Raw genomic sequence first — 17,193 nt, forward strand, 5'->3', positions numbered from 1 at the left:
ATCAGCAGCCTCCATCACATTCTTCAATTGTTTATCAGTTTGTATCTTTTATCTTGATTTGTAAACAAATTAAAAATCATTATCATCATTAAAAACTCAACGCCGATCCATGTGACATCATCAGTGACATCATCAAAAAGCTTTATACTACTTTCTTTAAAGATTTTTTTTTTTTTTGTGGCATTTCTTTGCCTTTATTGTACAGTTGACAGTGACAGACAGGAAACAAGAGGAGAGAGATGGTCGAACCAGGAACACTGCAGTGATGTGGCATAAACAGTGTTCACGTGTTCTGGCTCTGCGTTCATACATGTCATATATATATAATATAATAATATAAACTTACCCGTAACGTCCTGTCAACTTTCAGAGATAACAGACTGAAGAGATTTATGGCGACAAAGAGATGAAACGTCTCATCTCACAGGTTTAAAAAATGCAGCAAGATGTTTTGACGGAGATCATATAGATACCTGCTGTGAACAACAAAGCGTGTGTGTGTTTGGGGGGGGGGGGGGGGGGGTCTCTATTCTGTGTCTGTCAGCCATCAGCATCTATCTATTATCTATTATCCTCTTGAATTGGACACACACACACACACACACACACACACACCTATCAGGCAGGTGTATCAGACTAAACGTTTCCAGGTTTTCAACAGGAATAAAATACAGATGCTGATGTCAGAGACAGGAAACAAGAGGAGAAGGAGGAAGGAGCTTGTCAGCAAACAGTTGCTTATTTCCACATCCAGCAGTTACGGAGCAACATTATCATTGATGTGGAGTCGTGTTTCTGTCCACCTGGTGAATGTAAGTCCAATATTCACTCTCTTTTAGCTGTTTCTGCTCTCTACCAGCTCCTGAGGGAAATATCTGGTTCTTTAGCTGCTAAATGCTCCACTATGTTCACCAGCTAGTCTACAGCTAACTGTGTCTGTTTGGTGCTGAGCAGGTAGTGTTCAGCGGCTTTTTACAGAAAAACGACGCTATGAGACGCTGAGAGTGAACCAGAACAGTAAAGTTGCAGCCGGACAGATAAACAATGAGCTGAAACTCACTATAAAGCTCCGTAAAGCCGAGAGGAGCTGCAGAGTCTCTGATGATTCTCTGTAGGTTCATCACTACGAACCACAACCAACACATTACACACTGTATAGATCAGACTGAGGAGGAGAGAAATACAACACATTACTCACTGACCGTGGAAGAAATATTAAGATCTGTAACTTAAGTGAAAGTAGAAACAGTGTCATTTAAAAATATTTCATTACAAGTAAAAGTCCTGAATTCTAAATGTTAATAAGGGACCAGTGTGTAGAATTTAGTGGAACAGATGCGGCAGGAATGTAATATAATGTTCATAAGTATGTTCTTCTAATGCTTTTGATCTGAATGATTTTTTTAGCTGAAGTCAGAGTTAAATAATTCTTAATGAATACTTCCTGTTTAGACTCAGATGCTGCAGGAACCTTTTAAAGCTCAGACGATGTTTTTATAGAAACAAAGAAGAGATGAAAGAAGTTCAGCAGCTGCTATTAAAGACGTATAGAGCTTTGCTATTAGCATTAGGAGCTGCTGACTGTTTGCTCTCCATTATGAAGCAAAGTGACTCTGAAGGACAGGACCACCTGTGTGTGTGTGTGTGTGTGTGTGTTTGAACTAAAAAGACCAGTGTGCATCACAAGGCCGACTCCTACGGCCTTGTACATAATTGTTCATCACTAATAATGACTTTCTCCCGATTGAGCTCTTCACTCACACACACACACACACACACACACACACACACACACACACAGGTACCTGACAGATACATTCAAATGCAGATAAAGTGAATTAAAAGCATCATTGAGAGCTCTCGGCTCTCTCTGGCCTTGTGTTGGAGCCTCAGCAGCAGGTGGATAAATGCAGCTGAGACGAGGCGTCGTTCAGACAGCAGCAGGAACACGTCAACATTAACCTGAAGAGATTTACTGAAGATAATCACAGTTACTGACGCTGCCGCCGGGCTTTTTTAATACTGATCATTTCACTCAAATCACACAACAAGAAACACATATTTCCTTGTTTCCCACAGTTGGTTTTAAAGTCACATTTTGGTTTCATCTGCTGAGGTGTTGAGATGAGATCAAATAATTCATACATAAAAACAAAATAAAACAAAAACACACACAATGAGACCAATGAAACCACAACTTACACTTAACTAAAATAATACCAGTAACATAATATTGCACTGGTGTGGCATGTTGTTCCAGATGTTGAGATTTCTGCTGCCAACACAATAAACTCCATAAAGCTTTAAAAAAAAAAAGGTCTGGACTCTGAAGCTGTCGTGTTGTTGATGTTATGGAGTTTTATTGTGTGCTGTATCTGTACATGTTGCTGTTATTAGTTAAGTTGCAGTTTAAGGTTTTGGAGCTTTAGGGTTAGGGTTAGGGTTCTGGTTGATCTAGGGTTCTGGTTGAGTTGGGGTCAGGGTTGAGTTAGGGTTGAGTTAGGGTTAGGGTTCTGGTTGGGTTAGGGTTAGGGTTCTGGTTGGGTTAGGGTTCTGGTTGAGTTGGGGTCAGGGTTGGGTTAGGGTTAGGGTTCTGGTTGATCTAGGGTTCTGGTTGGGTTAGGGTTCTGGTTGAGTTGGGGTCAGGGTTGGGTTAGGGTTAGGATTCTGGTTGATCTAGGGTTCTGGTTGGGTTAGGGTTCTGGTTGGGTTAGGGTTAGGGTTCTGGTTGGGTTAGGGTTCTGGTTGAGTTGGGGTCAGGGTTGGGTTAGGGTTAGGGTTCTGGTTGGGTTAGGGTTCTGGTTGAGTTGGGGTCAGGGTTGGGTTAGGGTTAGGGTTCTGGTTGGGTTAGGGTTCTGGTTGAGTTGGGGTCAGGGTTGGGTTAGGGTTCTGGTTGATCAACTGAATCATTTCTCATAATCTTTATTTATTGATTTATTTCTATTTGTTTTAATGATGTGGGGATGTGTGTGTCTATTCTGTCCTTTGTTCTTTTTATTACTGCCTCGTAAAGCATTTTGTAATTGTGTCATGAAGGTGAGCGGAGCAGGTGAGAGACGGCAGGAAGGATACGGGGCAGAATATTTAATGAAATGATTAAAAAAAAAAAAAGTCACAGGAGACACTGAGACACAGGAACAAACACAGACGATACACAGGGTGTGATTGAAAACTGAACACAGGTGAGTAAAACAAGACACAGGTGAAACACATGAGGTAATCAACAAAGGCAGGAAAACACAGGAAGTAACAACATTTCAAAATAGAACAGGAACTAAAGTAATCAGACAAAAGGTGACGCAACACACGGGCAGACTGGGAGCTGATAAACTGGGGAAGACACTGGGAGGAGGTGCACATAAACACAGGAGGAGTAAAGGAGCACATGAGGGAAACAGAGAAAAAACCAAAACCAGGCAACATGAATGCAACACTGAAAACTCAAGAGAACAAAATACACAAAGAGTCCAAAAATAACAGATAAAGTCCAGGCAGGACGTGATAAGTGCTTTATAATTAAACTTTATTATTATTATTATTATTATTATTATTATTATTATTATAATTGCATTCAAATGTTCACAACAAATGGATTGTTTACTGCAGCGTGAGTATCAATATGTAAAAAATTAAACATTATGAATTGTGTCACTGAGAGTTAAAACTAAAGTAGAGACTTTGAGCAGAATAAAATGTTAAAGGATCATAAATGAGAACTGAGACGAGATTTAAACATCACGTAAACGTTCAGTTGTTGCTCCTGGTTCAGACTCTGGAGCAGCTACAGTCAGCCGTCAGATATCAGACAGTCAGCTGAGGACCTCCAACATGGCCGCCGTCACCCTCTTATAGGTGGGCGGAGCCGGCTGGTCTGAGGTCAGCTGCGGTCGATATTCAATCTTCAATCAAGTCAGCCAGAAACAATGAGACCACGAGAGACACGAGACAGAGAAGATCCAGGATCCAGAGACACTAGTCAGCCTGTTTTTACCTGAATTTCCAGAAAATGATCAGAATAAAATGTTTGTTTTTGTCCAGTTGTGTGAATATTAAGAGATAAACAGCTGGCGGTGCCATTAAACCAATGAGTGAACAGATTGTAACGTAACTCTGACTGCCTCGGGTGCTTTTATCAACCTGTGGACTGAATTTCTATCTGAAGGACACAAAAACCCAAAGGATGAGATGTTTTTGTGTGTTCCTGAGTCTCTCTCCCACTAACTAACTCATATTAGCAGGTTTGCGGTTTGATTAACACATATTTTTTGCAGGTTGAGCTTCTTTGCTGCAGCGCGGTGCAACACAACGTTAGAGATCTTTAATGTTATTATGAGACGTGTTGTTTCTGGTGTTTCCACACACACAGTTTTTATTCACATTTTCAATTTGAGCATAAAAATTCTGCGTGGAAACGTCAGACAGAAATATCATATTTCCATCATGTTTTCCATCGTCTGAGCTTTGACTGCCGCTCTTTGATGATGTCATCTCGTTGTGTCTCTTCTTCTGCAGCAGTTTAACGGCACCGACTGTTTATCTGCTGATATTCATATCAGCGGATAAACTGATATACTTTCTGGAAATTCAGTTAAAATTTGCAATAAATTTGGATGGAAACTTGACTAGAGAGGCAGAAACAGACTGATGATTATTTTCATTATCTATTAATCGTTCGGTTTATAAAGAAAATTGTAGAAACTGTGAATCACGGTGACGTCATCAAATGTCAACAGTCCAACTATCACAAACATATTCAGTTTACTGTTATTCTCTCATTGAATATCTGTATAATCATATAATATATATTATTATATTAATATACAGATATTCAATGAGAGAATTTATATTATATTATATTATATTATTCTAATATTAACAACAAAAACATTTTATCTTCATCTTCACACACACACACACACACACACACATACACACACACATACACACACACACACACACACACACACACACACGCCTGTCGTTGACTCCTGAACTCTGGTGACCTCATTAGCGACCTCGGCGAACCGTGAACAATGACATCAGATGGACCGTGACCAATGAGAGCGAGAACCCTGCGACTGCTGCAGCGGCTCCACGGACGCACTCGACTGTCTGAGTGTCCCTGAACGCACCGCCTGATGTCATCACCCTGCTAACATTAGCCGCCACGCTACGCGGTGACGGATAAAGAGCTCGGGCCTTATCTGACACACACTCAGGTAACTCACCAGGTGTGTGTGTGTGTGTCTGACCTCGGTCCTGACCCCTCCCACCTGTGCCAGCATCAGGTAACTCACCTGAACACCAGCAGGGGTCAAAGGTCAAGCCTCTGCTTTCCCATGACCTTTGACCTGACATGAAATCACTACTGTGTCGGCTGCTTCCTGCTGCTGGAGTTAAAGGTACATTTTGATTCTTTTACAGCTGATCAGAAGCATCAATAACGGCCTCTCTTATATCTAGAAATATAACTGATGTCAACAAACCTTTCTGTTAAAAATCTTAATTATATTTTATAATTTTGGTGACCTCTGACCTCTAATCTGACCTCTGACCTCTGACAAACTCTCCTCTTGTAAACAGTAAATATCTAACGAGCAGAAAACACCTTTTCTCTCGTCTTTCCTGCTGATTTCATCCTCTTCACATTCCTCCTTTTTTCCCCTTCTTTAAGAAAGGAGAGCAGGAGGTCAAGAGGAGTCAACGAGGAGGAGGAGGAGAAAGTCCAACTGAAATAAAGGCAGAAGTGAAGGTCAGATGGTGATAAATCTGAGACCATGAGATGATGAACGGGACGGGAATAAAGAATAAAACACATTCCGTATTTCAACAGTGTGTTTTATTCTTCTGATTTGTCTCCCGTCGTTTCTTATTCTTGTGCTATTCTTTATTCTTTATTCTTTTTCCCCATTCAGCAATCCATGGCGGTGATTGAGAGCAGCTGGGTTCATTCCCCTCTCGGCCAATCGGGGTGTGACGACGCCCCTTTTTCTGGGGTTTAAGAGAAGAGAGAAACTGCGTGTGGTCACTGTGTTCCTTCCTCTGCTGGTTGCAGACCTGTCAGACAGAAACTCTGGTCTGTTGAGGCCCTTTTGTGTCTTCTTTCTGGTCTTTTTCTTTCTGATGTGAGGGGACCTTTTGAGGGAGAACATGACATAAACCAAGTGTCCTGCATCGGTTTCTTAGTGCCCATCGTGCAAGAAATTGTGCTTGCCCCACGATAGCCTAAACACCTGCAGGCTTTATTTTTTATACAAATTAAAGAGGCATTATTTCATTATGGGGACGTTTCCCATCATGCAACACCTTGTGAGGTTTCTCCAAGTGAATATTATTTATTTATTTTTTATGTCTTTCTTTATGTGGCTGGGAGCTGGTTTACAGAACATCTGTGTTCGAGGGGAATCAGAACCGCCACACAACAGTTGTTGAGATGTTTCAGTCTGGTGGACAAACCAACATCTTCATCCAAAGAGCAAGAGCCTTCAGACTGTACAACAACACTTTTCAAGACGTCTGTAATAATAAAATGTTGATCACACTCTGTGTCAGACTGTACAATATCATTTTGAGGCTGTCAGGTTGTGACATGAATGTGTGATGAACAACCAGCAGCTTCACGTCTCGAGTCTGAAGCACCTTAAAGTTCCTCCGACGGCCGCTAGCTGCTAGAGCCTCAACTTCTCTCTACAAATACTGAGTCAATCATTGTTTTCAACGAGTCATTCTGGTCTCAATCTCTACATTCAGACCCTCTAATAAATGTGCTGGTGATCATTTTGGAAATTATTGCTCCGTTAATAAGATTTGAAGACTTATAGCAGCTTTGTCTGCTGTGTGGTCGTTGATTGACAGCTGTGATTGACAGTTGGCTCCGGGGCTCACACTGAGTCAAACTCAATATTTCACTAAGTTTAACGTTACTTGATTATGATACCTGCCCTGTTAGCGCAATTTAGCTGAAGTAGCTAACATTAGCCCAAGTGTGCAGCGCTCGGTGTTCCCAGTAAGCTAACGTTAGCATGGCGTGTTTCCAGAGTGTGAAAGGCAACACCTGCACTCCTTATCTGGAAGGTCCTCGCTCCAAACGGGAAAAGATGGCGCCAACCATTTCATGCTGTATTCTGATTGGTTGGTTTGTAGTCGTGGGTCATAGCAGCGGTCACATTGTGAGAATTTGGTTCTAAATTTTCTGACTCTGTCAAAGGTTTTCCTCAGACCGTCTCTGGTCGTCAGAGCTCCACATCGGTCGTTGGTGGACGAGTGTCAGCGAGATCTCAGACTCGACCAAAGATTTCACCACATTCCTCAACTTTCCTCTCAGACAGAACAAAACCAGAGAGTGAAGGGACCTTTAGACAATCGTTCAGTTATTAATTTGAATGAAGTTTCTGTTGATCGACAAATCATTTCAGCTCTGAATCTAAACTTTAACATATAACCTTCAAATAAGCTCTTTGAAGCAGAAGAGAGGAAAGCATAACATGTTCTCACCTTCCAGAAATGTCTGAAAGTGGTCGACAGTTTCATCAGTAAACGTTTGAGTCCTGACAGCTGACAGACTGCAGAGCTTTAATGACACATGTAGGTTTGTATGTTTGTATCATGTCTCAGATGTCAGATTTAACTGAACTTATGAGGACGGTCGTCAGTGAGACGAGCACCGTTTGTACCTCGACGGGTCCCCCCGCTCTATACCCAGCATGCCTTGCTCCACCACACACTGCCTCTAAAACACCCTTCAATATCATTTAGCTTTATCTGCGGGAGCATCGATTGTCTGATTTCATCATCGCATCTCCTGTTATACAGCAGTGGAGTGAAGAATCGATCAGACACCTTCACGGATCAATACAGCTGTCAGCGTCTGTGTTTAGTGTCTAATAGAGCCGCTCACATCCAATAATGACATCATTATCTCAGAATACAAACACATGGAGAGATCTGAGACTGAACTGAACACTACGGTGGCCCTGAGAGCTCAACACACTTAGAAAAAACACACCAAATACAGAAACACCAGATACAATCTAAATTCAACTGGTTAAATGATGGTACTTTATGTAAATTCAATTTAATTGAAAAACAATAATATGTCAGTATGTGTAAATATTTGTTTGTCACAACTCATCCATGTGGAGAAACTAGTTTTAATTTACTGATGAGTGAATCTGAGCTGCTGCAACTTCATCAGAATCAGAAAGTAGTTTATTGCCAAATACAGTTGTGCTTATGAGTTTAAATATCCTGGTAGAATTTGTGAAATATTGGCCATATTTTGGAAAAAAAATTGCAAAAAACTATTGTTTTATTTAATGATAGTGGTCAGGTGAAACCATTTATTTTCACATAATTATATTTGCCCTCTTTACATCATAATTATAACTGAAATCACCAATATACTCCTGATAAAAGAGACGTTTACATACCCTTGAATGTTTGACCTGATAATAAACACACAGGTTTAAATGGCTATGAAGAGTAAGTTTCCACACCTGTGCCTTGTTTGATTGTAATTAGTGTCTGTGTATAAATAGTCAATGAGTTTCTCAGCTCTTGAGAGACTTTACTGGATACTGAGCCATGAGGAAAGCAAAAGAAATGTCAAAGGACCTACGAGAAAAGGGAGTTAAACTTTATAAACCAGTAAAAGGATATAAAAAGATATCCAAAGATTTGAAAACTTCAGATGAAAGTTGCATGTGGCTGTTTCAAGCTGAACAATAAGGAGGTACTTGAACAAAAACGGGCTGCGCGGTCAAGTTGCCAGAAAAAAGCTGTTACCGTGCCGACGTCACAAAACAGCCTGCTAACAATCTGCCAAACAGCAACTACACAAGCCTCAAAACTTCTGGAAGTTATTTGGAGTGACACTATGAATGGTTCATATCTTACAGATCCTGCCAGGGTTTGTAGACTTATGGGCACAACTGTAGGTTTGCCTTGGTGTTGTTGTGCATAACAGTCAAAAACAGAAGGTAAAAGAAAACACAAGTACCGCAAAGGACAGGTGATATAAATATATAAATAAAATCCATCCATCCCTTTTTCACCTTTTCCTCATTTCGGCCGCTTTTATCCGTGATCTCATTTCTTCAGTTACTCCCCAAAGCTGATGACTATAGGTGAGAGCTGGGACATAGACCGACTGGTAAATTGAGCTCTTTCTTCAACACAACGGTAAAGGGTGTGTAACGCCCGCAGTGCTGCTGATGCTGCACCGATCCACCTGTCAACTCACTCCCAACCCAGAGGGAGCAGTCCACCTTTTTCCAGCAGAGCACCATGGCTTCAGATTTGGAGGTGCTGACTATCATCCTGACCACTTGCATTCCCAGTGCCTGCTGGAGGTCACGGTGTGATGAAACCAACAGAACCACATCATCTGCAAAAACCAGAGAAGTAATCCTGATGTTGCCAAACTGGACACTCTCCTCCCCCGGACTGCACCTCGAGATTCAGTCCACAAAAACCACAAACAGAATCAGTGGCAAGGGACAACCCCGGCGGAGCCCAAAACCCACTGAGAACGAGTCTGACTTACTACCGTGAAGGCGAACGCAGCTCTCACTGCGATTCTATAAGGACAGAATGACTCGCAGCAACGGCCCTGGAACGCCATACTCCCAAAGCATTGCCCACAGGTTGCCATGGTCATAGTCGTAAGCCTTCTCCAAGTCCACAAAGCACTTGTAGGCTGGGTGTGTGAACTCCTACGACCCCTCAAGTATCCTTGCAAGGGTGAAGAGCTGGTCCACTGTTCCATGGCCAAGACAGAACCCGCTTTGCACCTCCTGAATCCCATTTTTGAAAATTGGCCAGAACCTCCTCTCCAGCACCCTGGCATAAGCTTTTCCCGGGAGGCTGTGTAGTGTGATCCCGGTTTTTTGAAAATGGGAACCACCTCCCCGGTCTGCCAGTCTACAGGTACTGTCCCGGGCCTCCATGCGACACTGGGCACCCCTCGTGCTAGCTATGACAGCCCAGCAATGTCCAGAGCCTTCAGCATCTCATGGCAAATCTCATCCACAGCCGGTCTCTTGCCTCTGAAGAGCTTTCTGACTACCTCAGAGACTTCTGCCAGGGATATGAGTGAGGCTTCGCCCGAGTCGTCCGATGTCGGTTGGGTTTAGGAGATCCTTAAAGTGTTTCTTGGTGTGTGGAAGAAACACACAAACAACAGTCAGAGTCTTCCTCCCAGCAACACGTAGCCACAAGGAGGTGACCCTCTCATTCTGTGGGGAGAACTCAACACTGTTGCACTCCGCCAGGGACTCGTGAGTATCCCTGCATCCATCCGGCACCTCTCATTCTGGGCAACTCCGGAAAAGAAGAGAGTCTGGTTCCTCTCCAGGAGTTTGGTGCTGGTGCTGTGCATAGATGTGAGCCAAACTATATCTAGTCAGTACCGCTCTGGCTCCTTCCCCACCAGGAAGGTGATGTTCCACATCCCTAGAACTAGTTTACGATGCCTGGGATCAGCACGTCTAGGTCCCCACCCCTGCCTGCTGCCTGTATGGCAACACACCCAACCCCAGTCGGGCCCACAGGGTGGCGACTCCATGTTATTTCTTTGAGCTGTGCCCAACTGGGCCCCATGGGTCAAGGTCCGGCCACCAGACGCTCTATGAATCGTTCTTGGTGTGGACCCTCACCTGGGACCAATTTGCCTTGGGAGACCCTATCAGGGGCTGTTGCCCCCGACAACGAGGGTCTCAGGGTCACAGGGACATTCAAACTCGTCCACCACGATAAGGTGACGATTCTCAGAGGGGTATAAATAAAATTTACATTTAAAAAGAATAAAATGTAATATAGTAAAAGTATATTCTAAATAAAGAGTTGCTGAACTGTACAAGATATTGTGTAATGTGCAAAAATCTCTTTAAATTCTTTAAACTTTAACTCTCTTTGCTTTACAGCTACAGCAGCTACAGGCTGCTGCATGTCATCAGGATCTTCACTCAGCTGAATCATCCAGGCCACCGTACTTCAGTTTGATGCTTCAGAGGAAACCACTGGTTCGTATTTTTGCAGCAGCAGATTGGAGACAAGTTTTATTTCTGATATTGTTCCTCAAAGACAAAAGCTGCTGGAAGATCAGAGTCAAATAAAATCCTGAAAAACTCTCTGAAGTCTTTAACATTTCACCTCCGATTCTGCACTGAGACGACACTTAATGTCTTTATTTACCAGCAACACACACACACACACACACACACACACACACACACACACACACACACACACACACACTGTATGAATGATTAATATGAATTAAAACAGAGCTGGCCTTGATCTGCAGACCTGAACACAGTTTTCTTTCTCTTTAATATTAAATCTGTTCGTTCCTGCTTTTAGTTTAAATGTAATTTCAATATATTTGTAAATCAGAACAATTAAACCTTTCAGATTCATTTTTATCCATTTAAATCCAAACTAAAAACTCTGGTTCAGTGATTTTAACGTCTTGTGGTGTTTAATAATTTAAAAGCCTTTTATATCCAAATAACAACTTCATCAGATTTCAAGGTGAATATTGTCTACTGCACGTCGTCTGGCAGACAGAACGTGGACTCCTGTGTACCGTCAGCACTCAGTTTATTAAAGAAATCAATCAAAACAATCATAGATGTGAGCACAGGTGGGTCCACCTGCTGGGCGGCGGCTGCAGGGTCGCCAGCCGGGAGCGACCAGTCACTGATGTTTAATCCCAGCAGCTGGATCACACAGTCACACTGCCGTCAGCTGATAAAATACAAGACGTGTAACGTGTCTCCAAACATCCATAGATCACATTAGAAACATGAAAATATAAAAATACTGGATAAAACAAATACAAAATAATTAATATTCATCAACAAGGGGAGTTAAAAATGGAGATCAAACAACCAGTCTGAGTTTCCAAATCTGAATTCTTTTTAATAAATTTAAAATGTTAAACATCTATAAAAGTTTTCAAATGATTTATACAAAAACATCAAACATCAAACTTCTTCTATTTGACATTTAAAACAAATATGAGCCTTTTTTGTGACATGAAACCTCAAATTAATAAACCTTCAGAAAGATAAATATACATTGATCAAATGATTCAGTCAACTGACACTAATTTAATCTCTAATAATTGATGAATAAATTATGTCATTTATCAAATTAAATCAAAAACTCTGTTGTCAGGATTTACTGCTTTTCTGTTTTATTTCTTGTATTATATGTACGGTGAATATTTTTCACTGTTTTCTGACATTTTATCGGCTGAACAATCAATCGGTTTATCTGAAAAATAACAGAATAATCAATAAAATAATTGTCACAGTTTGTGAAGATGGAGACAATCAGGCAGAATATTAAAATCTTCAACCTGCTCACTGGATTTAATCTTCATCAGACAAACAGCAGGTTTGTTGATCTTTGAGTTACAACAACAGCATCTATTACACACAACTGGAGAAAACACACATCTATAAGATTTAATAATAAATCAGTGCATTTATCACCACGAAGGAGCTGTTTTCAGCACCAGAATCTGTTTATTAAAGACACATTTTGCAGTTTGCATGTTTCCTTTTTCATTTCTATGTCAGATTTTTATTTTTAAGTCTAAATATTAAAACTGTTGGATCTCAGGAGGGTTTTTTTAATTTAATTTAATTGATGAGTTAATGAGATTTAATCAGTTTTCTGGATAAAACAGAAACAAAATCTCACAAACTGAAAAGACCTGAGCGCCATCTAGTGACCGCTGCAGCTCTGAACCTCCGGCTCCAACACACCTCCGACACATCAGCACGACGGGATGAAGAGTTGATGTGATGAAGAGTTGATGTGATGAAGAGTTGATGTGATGAAGAGTTGATGTCGTCCCGTCAGCTCTTCATTCATTTGACGGAGACACAAAATGTTTCCTCAGCTTCCACATTTCACTGAACTCCACCAACAAAACTCAGATTTACATGTTTATGCACTAAAAATAAAAACATTTAAAACCACCTGATTTAAAAATGACAATTAAATTTGCAAACAGGGCTGCAACTAATCATTATTGATTAATCTGCTGAATCATTTTTTATTATTGATGAATCGTTTGGCAGAGTCAAAGATGACATTCAAACATCAAATATTCACATCAGAGAAGCTGAAACCAGCAAACCAATCGATTATCAAAATAATTACTGATTTATTTTCTGTCGATTGATAAATTGATGAACTAATGGTTGCAGCCGATATGTTGAGCTGCAACTAACGATTATTGTAATTACAGTAAAAATCACTGAGGTCTTCCATGTTGCCCCAGATTTACCTGCCATCTACCAAATGTTTTTATCTTATTTGCGGGTATTACTGCTCTTAGACGGAAACCTCCTCATTCCCTGACCTTCACTCAATGCATGATGTCTTTTTCTGAGTATTTTATACATGGAACGATCCACAGCTAGAACACACGGAGCTGAAGGATCGACTGTCCGGTCATGAGCCTCTGCAACAGCAAAGATGTTGGTTTGAATATGTTTTCATGTGATTATAAGATGTGCAATTGTAAGTTGATGTAATGTTGTAATTTTATGCATTTCTCCAGCATGTATTGATGAACTATTGTGGGTTGGGAGGGGGGGAACTGGGAGGGAACTGGGAGGGAACTGGGAGGGATTATTCTTTGTTAGCTACAGGGTGAAAAGTATCTCAAACATCCAGTCCAATCATGGATTTTTCAGCAAACTAATTAAATAAGTATTACTTCAGTAAATGTTCAAGCAATCTCCTGACTGTTAAGTTGAATGGTATCAGTATCATCTAACAGTTTATTATCATGAATTATGAAGATATGTATTCAATCTGCTCATTTGAAGAATCCCTAAAACTGTCTGTCTAGTTGTCAGTTGTGTTGTGATAAATCATTATTAGTATCAGACTCAACTGGAATGTTTCAAACCTGTTCATGTTATACTGGGATTTATTATGTTATTATACTTTGTTATTTTATGTTGTTATTGTAACAAAATCTGTTTTTTCTTTGGAAATAAAAACGATAACAAAAAAAAAATCACTGAGGTCAAATTTGACAAAAAGTTTCTTATTTTATCCAAACTAAAGCTCGTTATAATCGGCTCTTTTTAAACCTACATGTCACAGTTTATTGATTGTTAATAACTTGTGTATCTGTATCATTTTTTACAAGAAACAAAACATCTGTGACAGTTTTTAGTAAAGGCTTGATGTGTCGCTGCTGTATCGACACAAACTGGCTCAAATTTCAAACCAGTGATTCTTTTTAATGTGTATTAATTCATCTGTCAATTATTCCTCAGTTAATCAGTTTGTGAATAAAAGTCAGAAAATTGTTAAAATGTTCACGTCATGTTTGTTTTTGTCCAACAAACAGTTTAAAACCTGAAGAAATTCTGTGATAAACAGCAAATAAACTCACAGTTGAGTCGATACAGGAGGCAGAAAAAATGACTCAAACTATTAATCAATAATCAACTGTCAGACTGACTGCAGTCAAACTCCACTGTTACATAATTTAATTATTTATTGCACTTTAATATATTTTATACACTTTCTTTCTTTCTCCACAGCACAGACCATGTTTCAAGTTTTATATCCTATTTCACAGTTATTATAATTCTATTATGTAAATATAGATTTTAAATTTCATTTTAATATTGTTTTGTTTTATTTCATTATTTATCATTACTTTTGCTATATTGTTATTATTTATTCCTCTATGTTGTGTTTGTGAGAGCAAACATAAAGAGTCTTCATACTTTGCTAATAAAACAGATTCTGACTCTGATAAAAAAGACAAAATGAAGCATATTTGAAGCATTTGTGATGAATTTCTTTAACAAACTGAACAGTAAACTGTAACTCAGTGAAGATCTGATGTTCAGCAGGTGGATGTTGGTTGAAACATCCTGCAGAGACGTGTTGTCATGTTACCTGCTGCGTCTGCTGTCAGCGACAGACTTCATGTTAACAGACAGATGATGTCAGAGCTCTGGCAGAGGAAGAGGATGCTGCTGCTGATGATGAAGATGAAGATGAGTATGAATAAATATAAATATATATATATATAAATATGAGCTGATCTACATGAATAAACTGCAGACTGTTCCTTTAAAGCAGAGACGAGAGAAAACCAAACATTCAGCTGAGAGTTCGATATTCACTCAGAGCAGGAGGTCACACTGCAGCTCGACCTTCACACACACACACACACACACTCACACACACACTCACACACTCACACCCACACACACACACACTCACACTCACACTCACACACACACACTCACAGTGACCGGTTGGTTTTGTGTCCAGGCCTCTAATAACCTGCAGACTGCAGCCAAGGGCAGCAGCTGAACCTCACACACACACAAACACACTATAAAATGTGATAATTATGAGTTATTGATTTCTCCAAAAAGCAGCAGCTGTGTGTGTTTTCTGTGTGTGTGTGTGTGTGTGTGTGTGTGTGTGTGTGTGTGTGTGTGTGTTTGTGTGTGTTTGTGTGTGTGTGTTTGAGGACATTTTAGTTTTAGAGCTCAGGTGAGAATCAGGTTCAGTTTGAGGTCAGCTGTGATGATGAAGGTTTACAGAGTGAGAGACTGAGGAATGCATTATGTCAATGAGAGTCCTCACAGGTATAGAAAGTGTGTGTGTGTGTGTGTGTGTGTGTGTGTGTGCGCTGACTCTCCGTAGTGTCCAGCTTTCATCTATCTGAGGCTAACGCTAACAGATGCTACATGCTTCCTGTTTCTTCTGCGTTCAGTAAAAGTGTTTTTCTCTCAAATGAACGACCCCTCAGATTTATCTGCTGACCCTTTGGAGGGGCCCCGACCCCTAGGTTGGGAACCACTGGACTAAACTAGCTAACTGTATATAAAGTAGTGTAAACTAGCTCCACCTCCAGCAGCTACAACAGTAACATGCTGCTCTAACACTGTTTTAGTTTTAAATCCAATAATTCTGTCGTTAGATTACAAACTAATAAGAAATAAAACTATTAATTTCCATATTTAATGATGATAAACCACTTCATTCATTAATTTATTAATTGCTTCTAATTAAAACCGTGCACCGACACAATACTAATATAACAGCAACACAACAAGCTTCACAATGCTGAACTGGATTTATTTAAAACATCTTCTACAAAAACACATGATAGAAAATTATTATTTCACTTTGTCACAAAGCCAAAGATACTCAGATTTCCACACTGACAAACAAAACAAAAACAGAATCTCACAAACACGAAACAACTAGAAGTGAAAATAAAACTCAGATTTCATGTTTTAAACAGTATAAATGTTGCTGTTTGTGCGTGAAACAGATTGATGATGAAGCAGCTGCTGCAGGTAAACGGCTCCACCTGCTGGACAGTTTCAATCATTGCAGTCTCCACAAAAAAAACAAAGAACATCTTTAATATTTTGAAGATTATTAAGATTATTAAGGTGGAATCTGACTGATGTTTCAGCTCTGAAGCTCAAAGTGAATTTTCTTCTCTGAACCAGAAAGTTTTGTGTTTTATAAAAAAATCACACCAGGAGATAAAAAAAAACATGAAGAGCAGCATTCATACAACACACATCATGTGACACGTAGAGACTCTCTGATTGGTCGCTCTGTAAACAGAGGAGGTGTGATGGCAGCACCGGTGGAGTGATGCGACAATAAATAGCAGAGAGGTGAGAGTGTGTGTCCCCCCCCCTCCTCCCCTCCTCCCTCCCCGTCACCACTCCTTCTTCTTCTCGTCCATGGAGACCCCCCCGGGCCCCAGCGCCACCACCAGCAGCAGGCCTCCGATCACCGACGTGGTCTGGAAGAAGTCGTACTTGAGGAAGTCGTGCATGGGTTTGTAGGACGGGATGGTCCAGAAGGTGTTGAAGGTGAAGTTGATGCAGAGCAGCCAGACCACCAGCGTCAGAGCCGCCAGCTTGGTCTTAAAGCCCACCGCCACCAGCACCATCAGAGCCGTGCCCACCAGGTTCTGCAGGATCTGACGGCACAGTTCAAACAGAACACAGTTTGACCTTTTATATCCTCTTTGACCTGTCCACTCTACACACACGCCAGATGCTGCAGCGCTCTACACACACGCCAGATGCTGCTGCAGCACTCTACACACACGCCAGATGCTGCAGCACTCTACACACACGCCAGATGCTGCTGCAGCACTCTACA

The 17,193-nt window shown here is 40.8% G+C and overlaps 1 protein-coding gene and 1 long non-coding RNA gene across 2 annotated transcripts in view; one reads left to right on the forward strand and one right to left on the reverse strand.

Annotated features, from left to right (window-relative positions):
• The first annotated feature begins 5,713 nt into the window (after nt 1-5,713).
• Nucleotides 5,714-6,541, forward strand: LOC121903329. The gene is made up of 2 exons (XR_006098017.1): nt 5,714-5,752; nt 5,916-6,541. It is a non-coding gene; the product is annotated as an uncharacterized LOC121903329 (long non-coding RNA).
• Nucleotides 6,542-16,119: 9,578 nt separating this feature from the next.
• Nucleotides 16,120-17,193, reverse strand: part of surf4l (surfeit 4, like) — a 7,398-nt gene continuing 6,324 nt past the window's right edge. Inside the window, exon 6 of the mRNA XM_042420244.1 lies at nt 16,120-17,008. Within this exon, the coding sequence (XP_042276178.1) occupies nt 16,742-17,008 (267 nt within the window). The 3' untranslated portion in view covers nt 16,120-16,741. The remainder of the gene's footprint in view (nt 17,009-17,193) is intronic.

This window comes from Thunnus maccoyii, chromosome 9 (assembly GCF_910596095.1).
Source record: "Thunnus maccoyii chromosome 9, fThuMac1.1, whole genome shotgun sequence".
Classification (NCBI taxonomy): Eukaryota; Metazoa; Chordata; class Actinopteri; order Scombriformes; family Scombridae; genus Thunnus; species Thunnus maccoyii.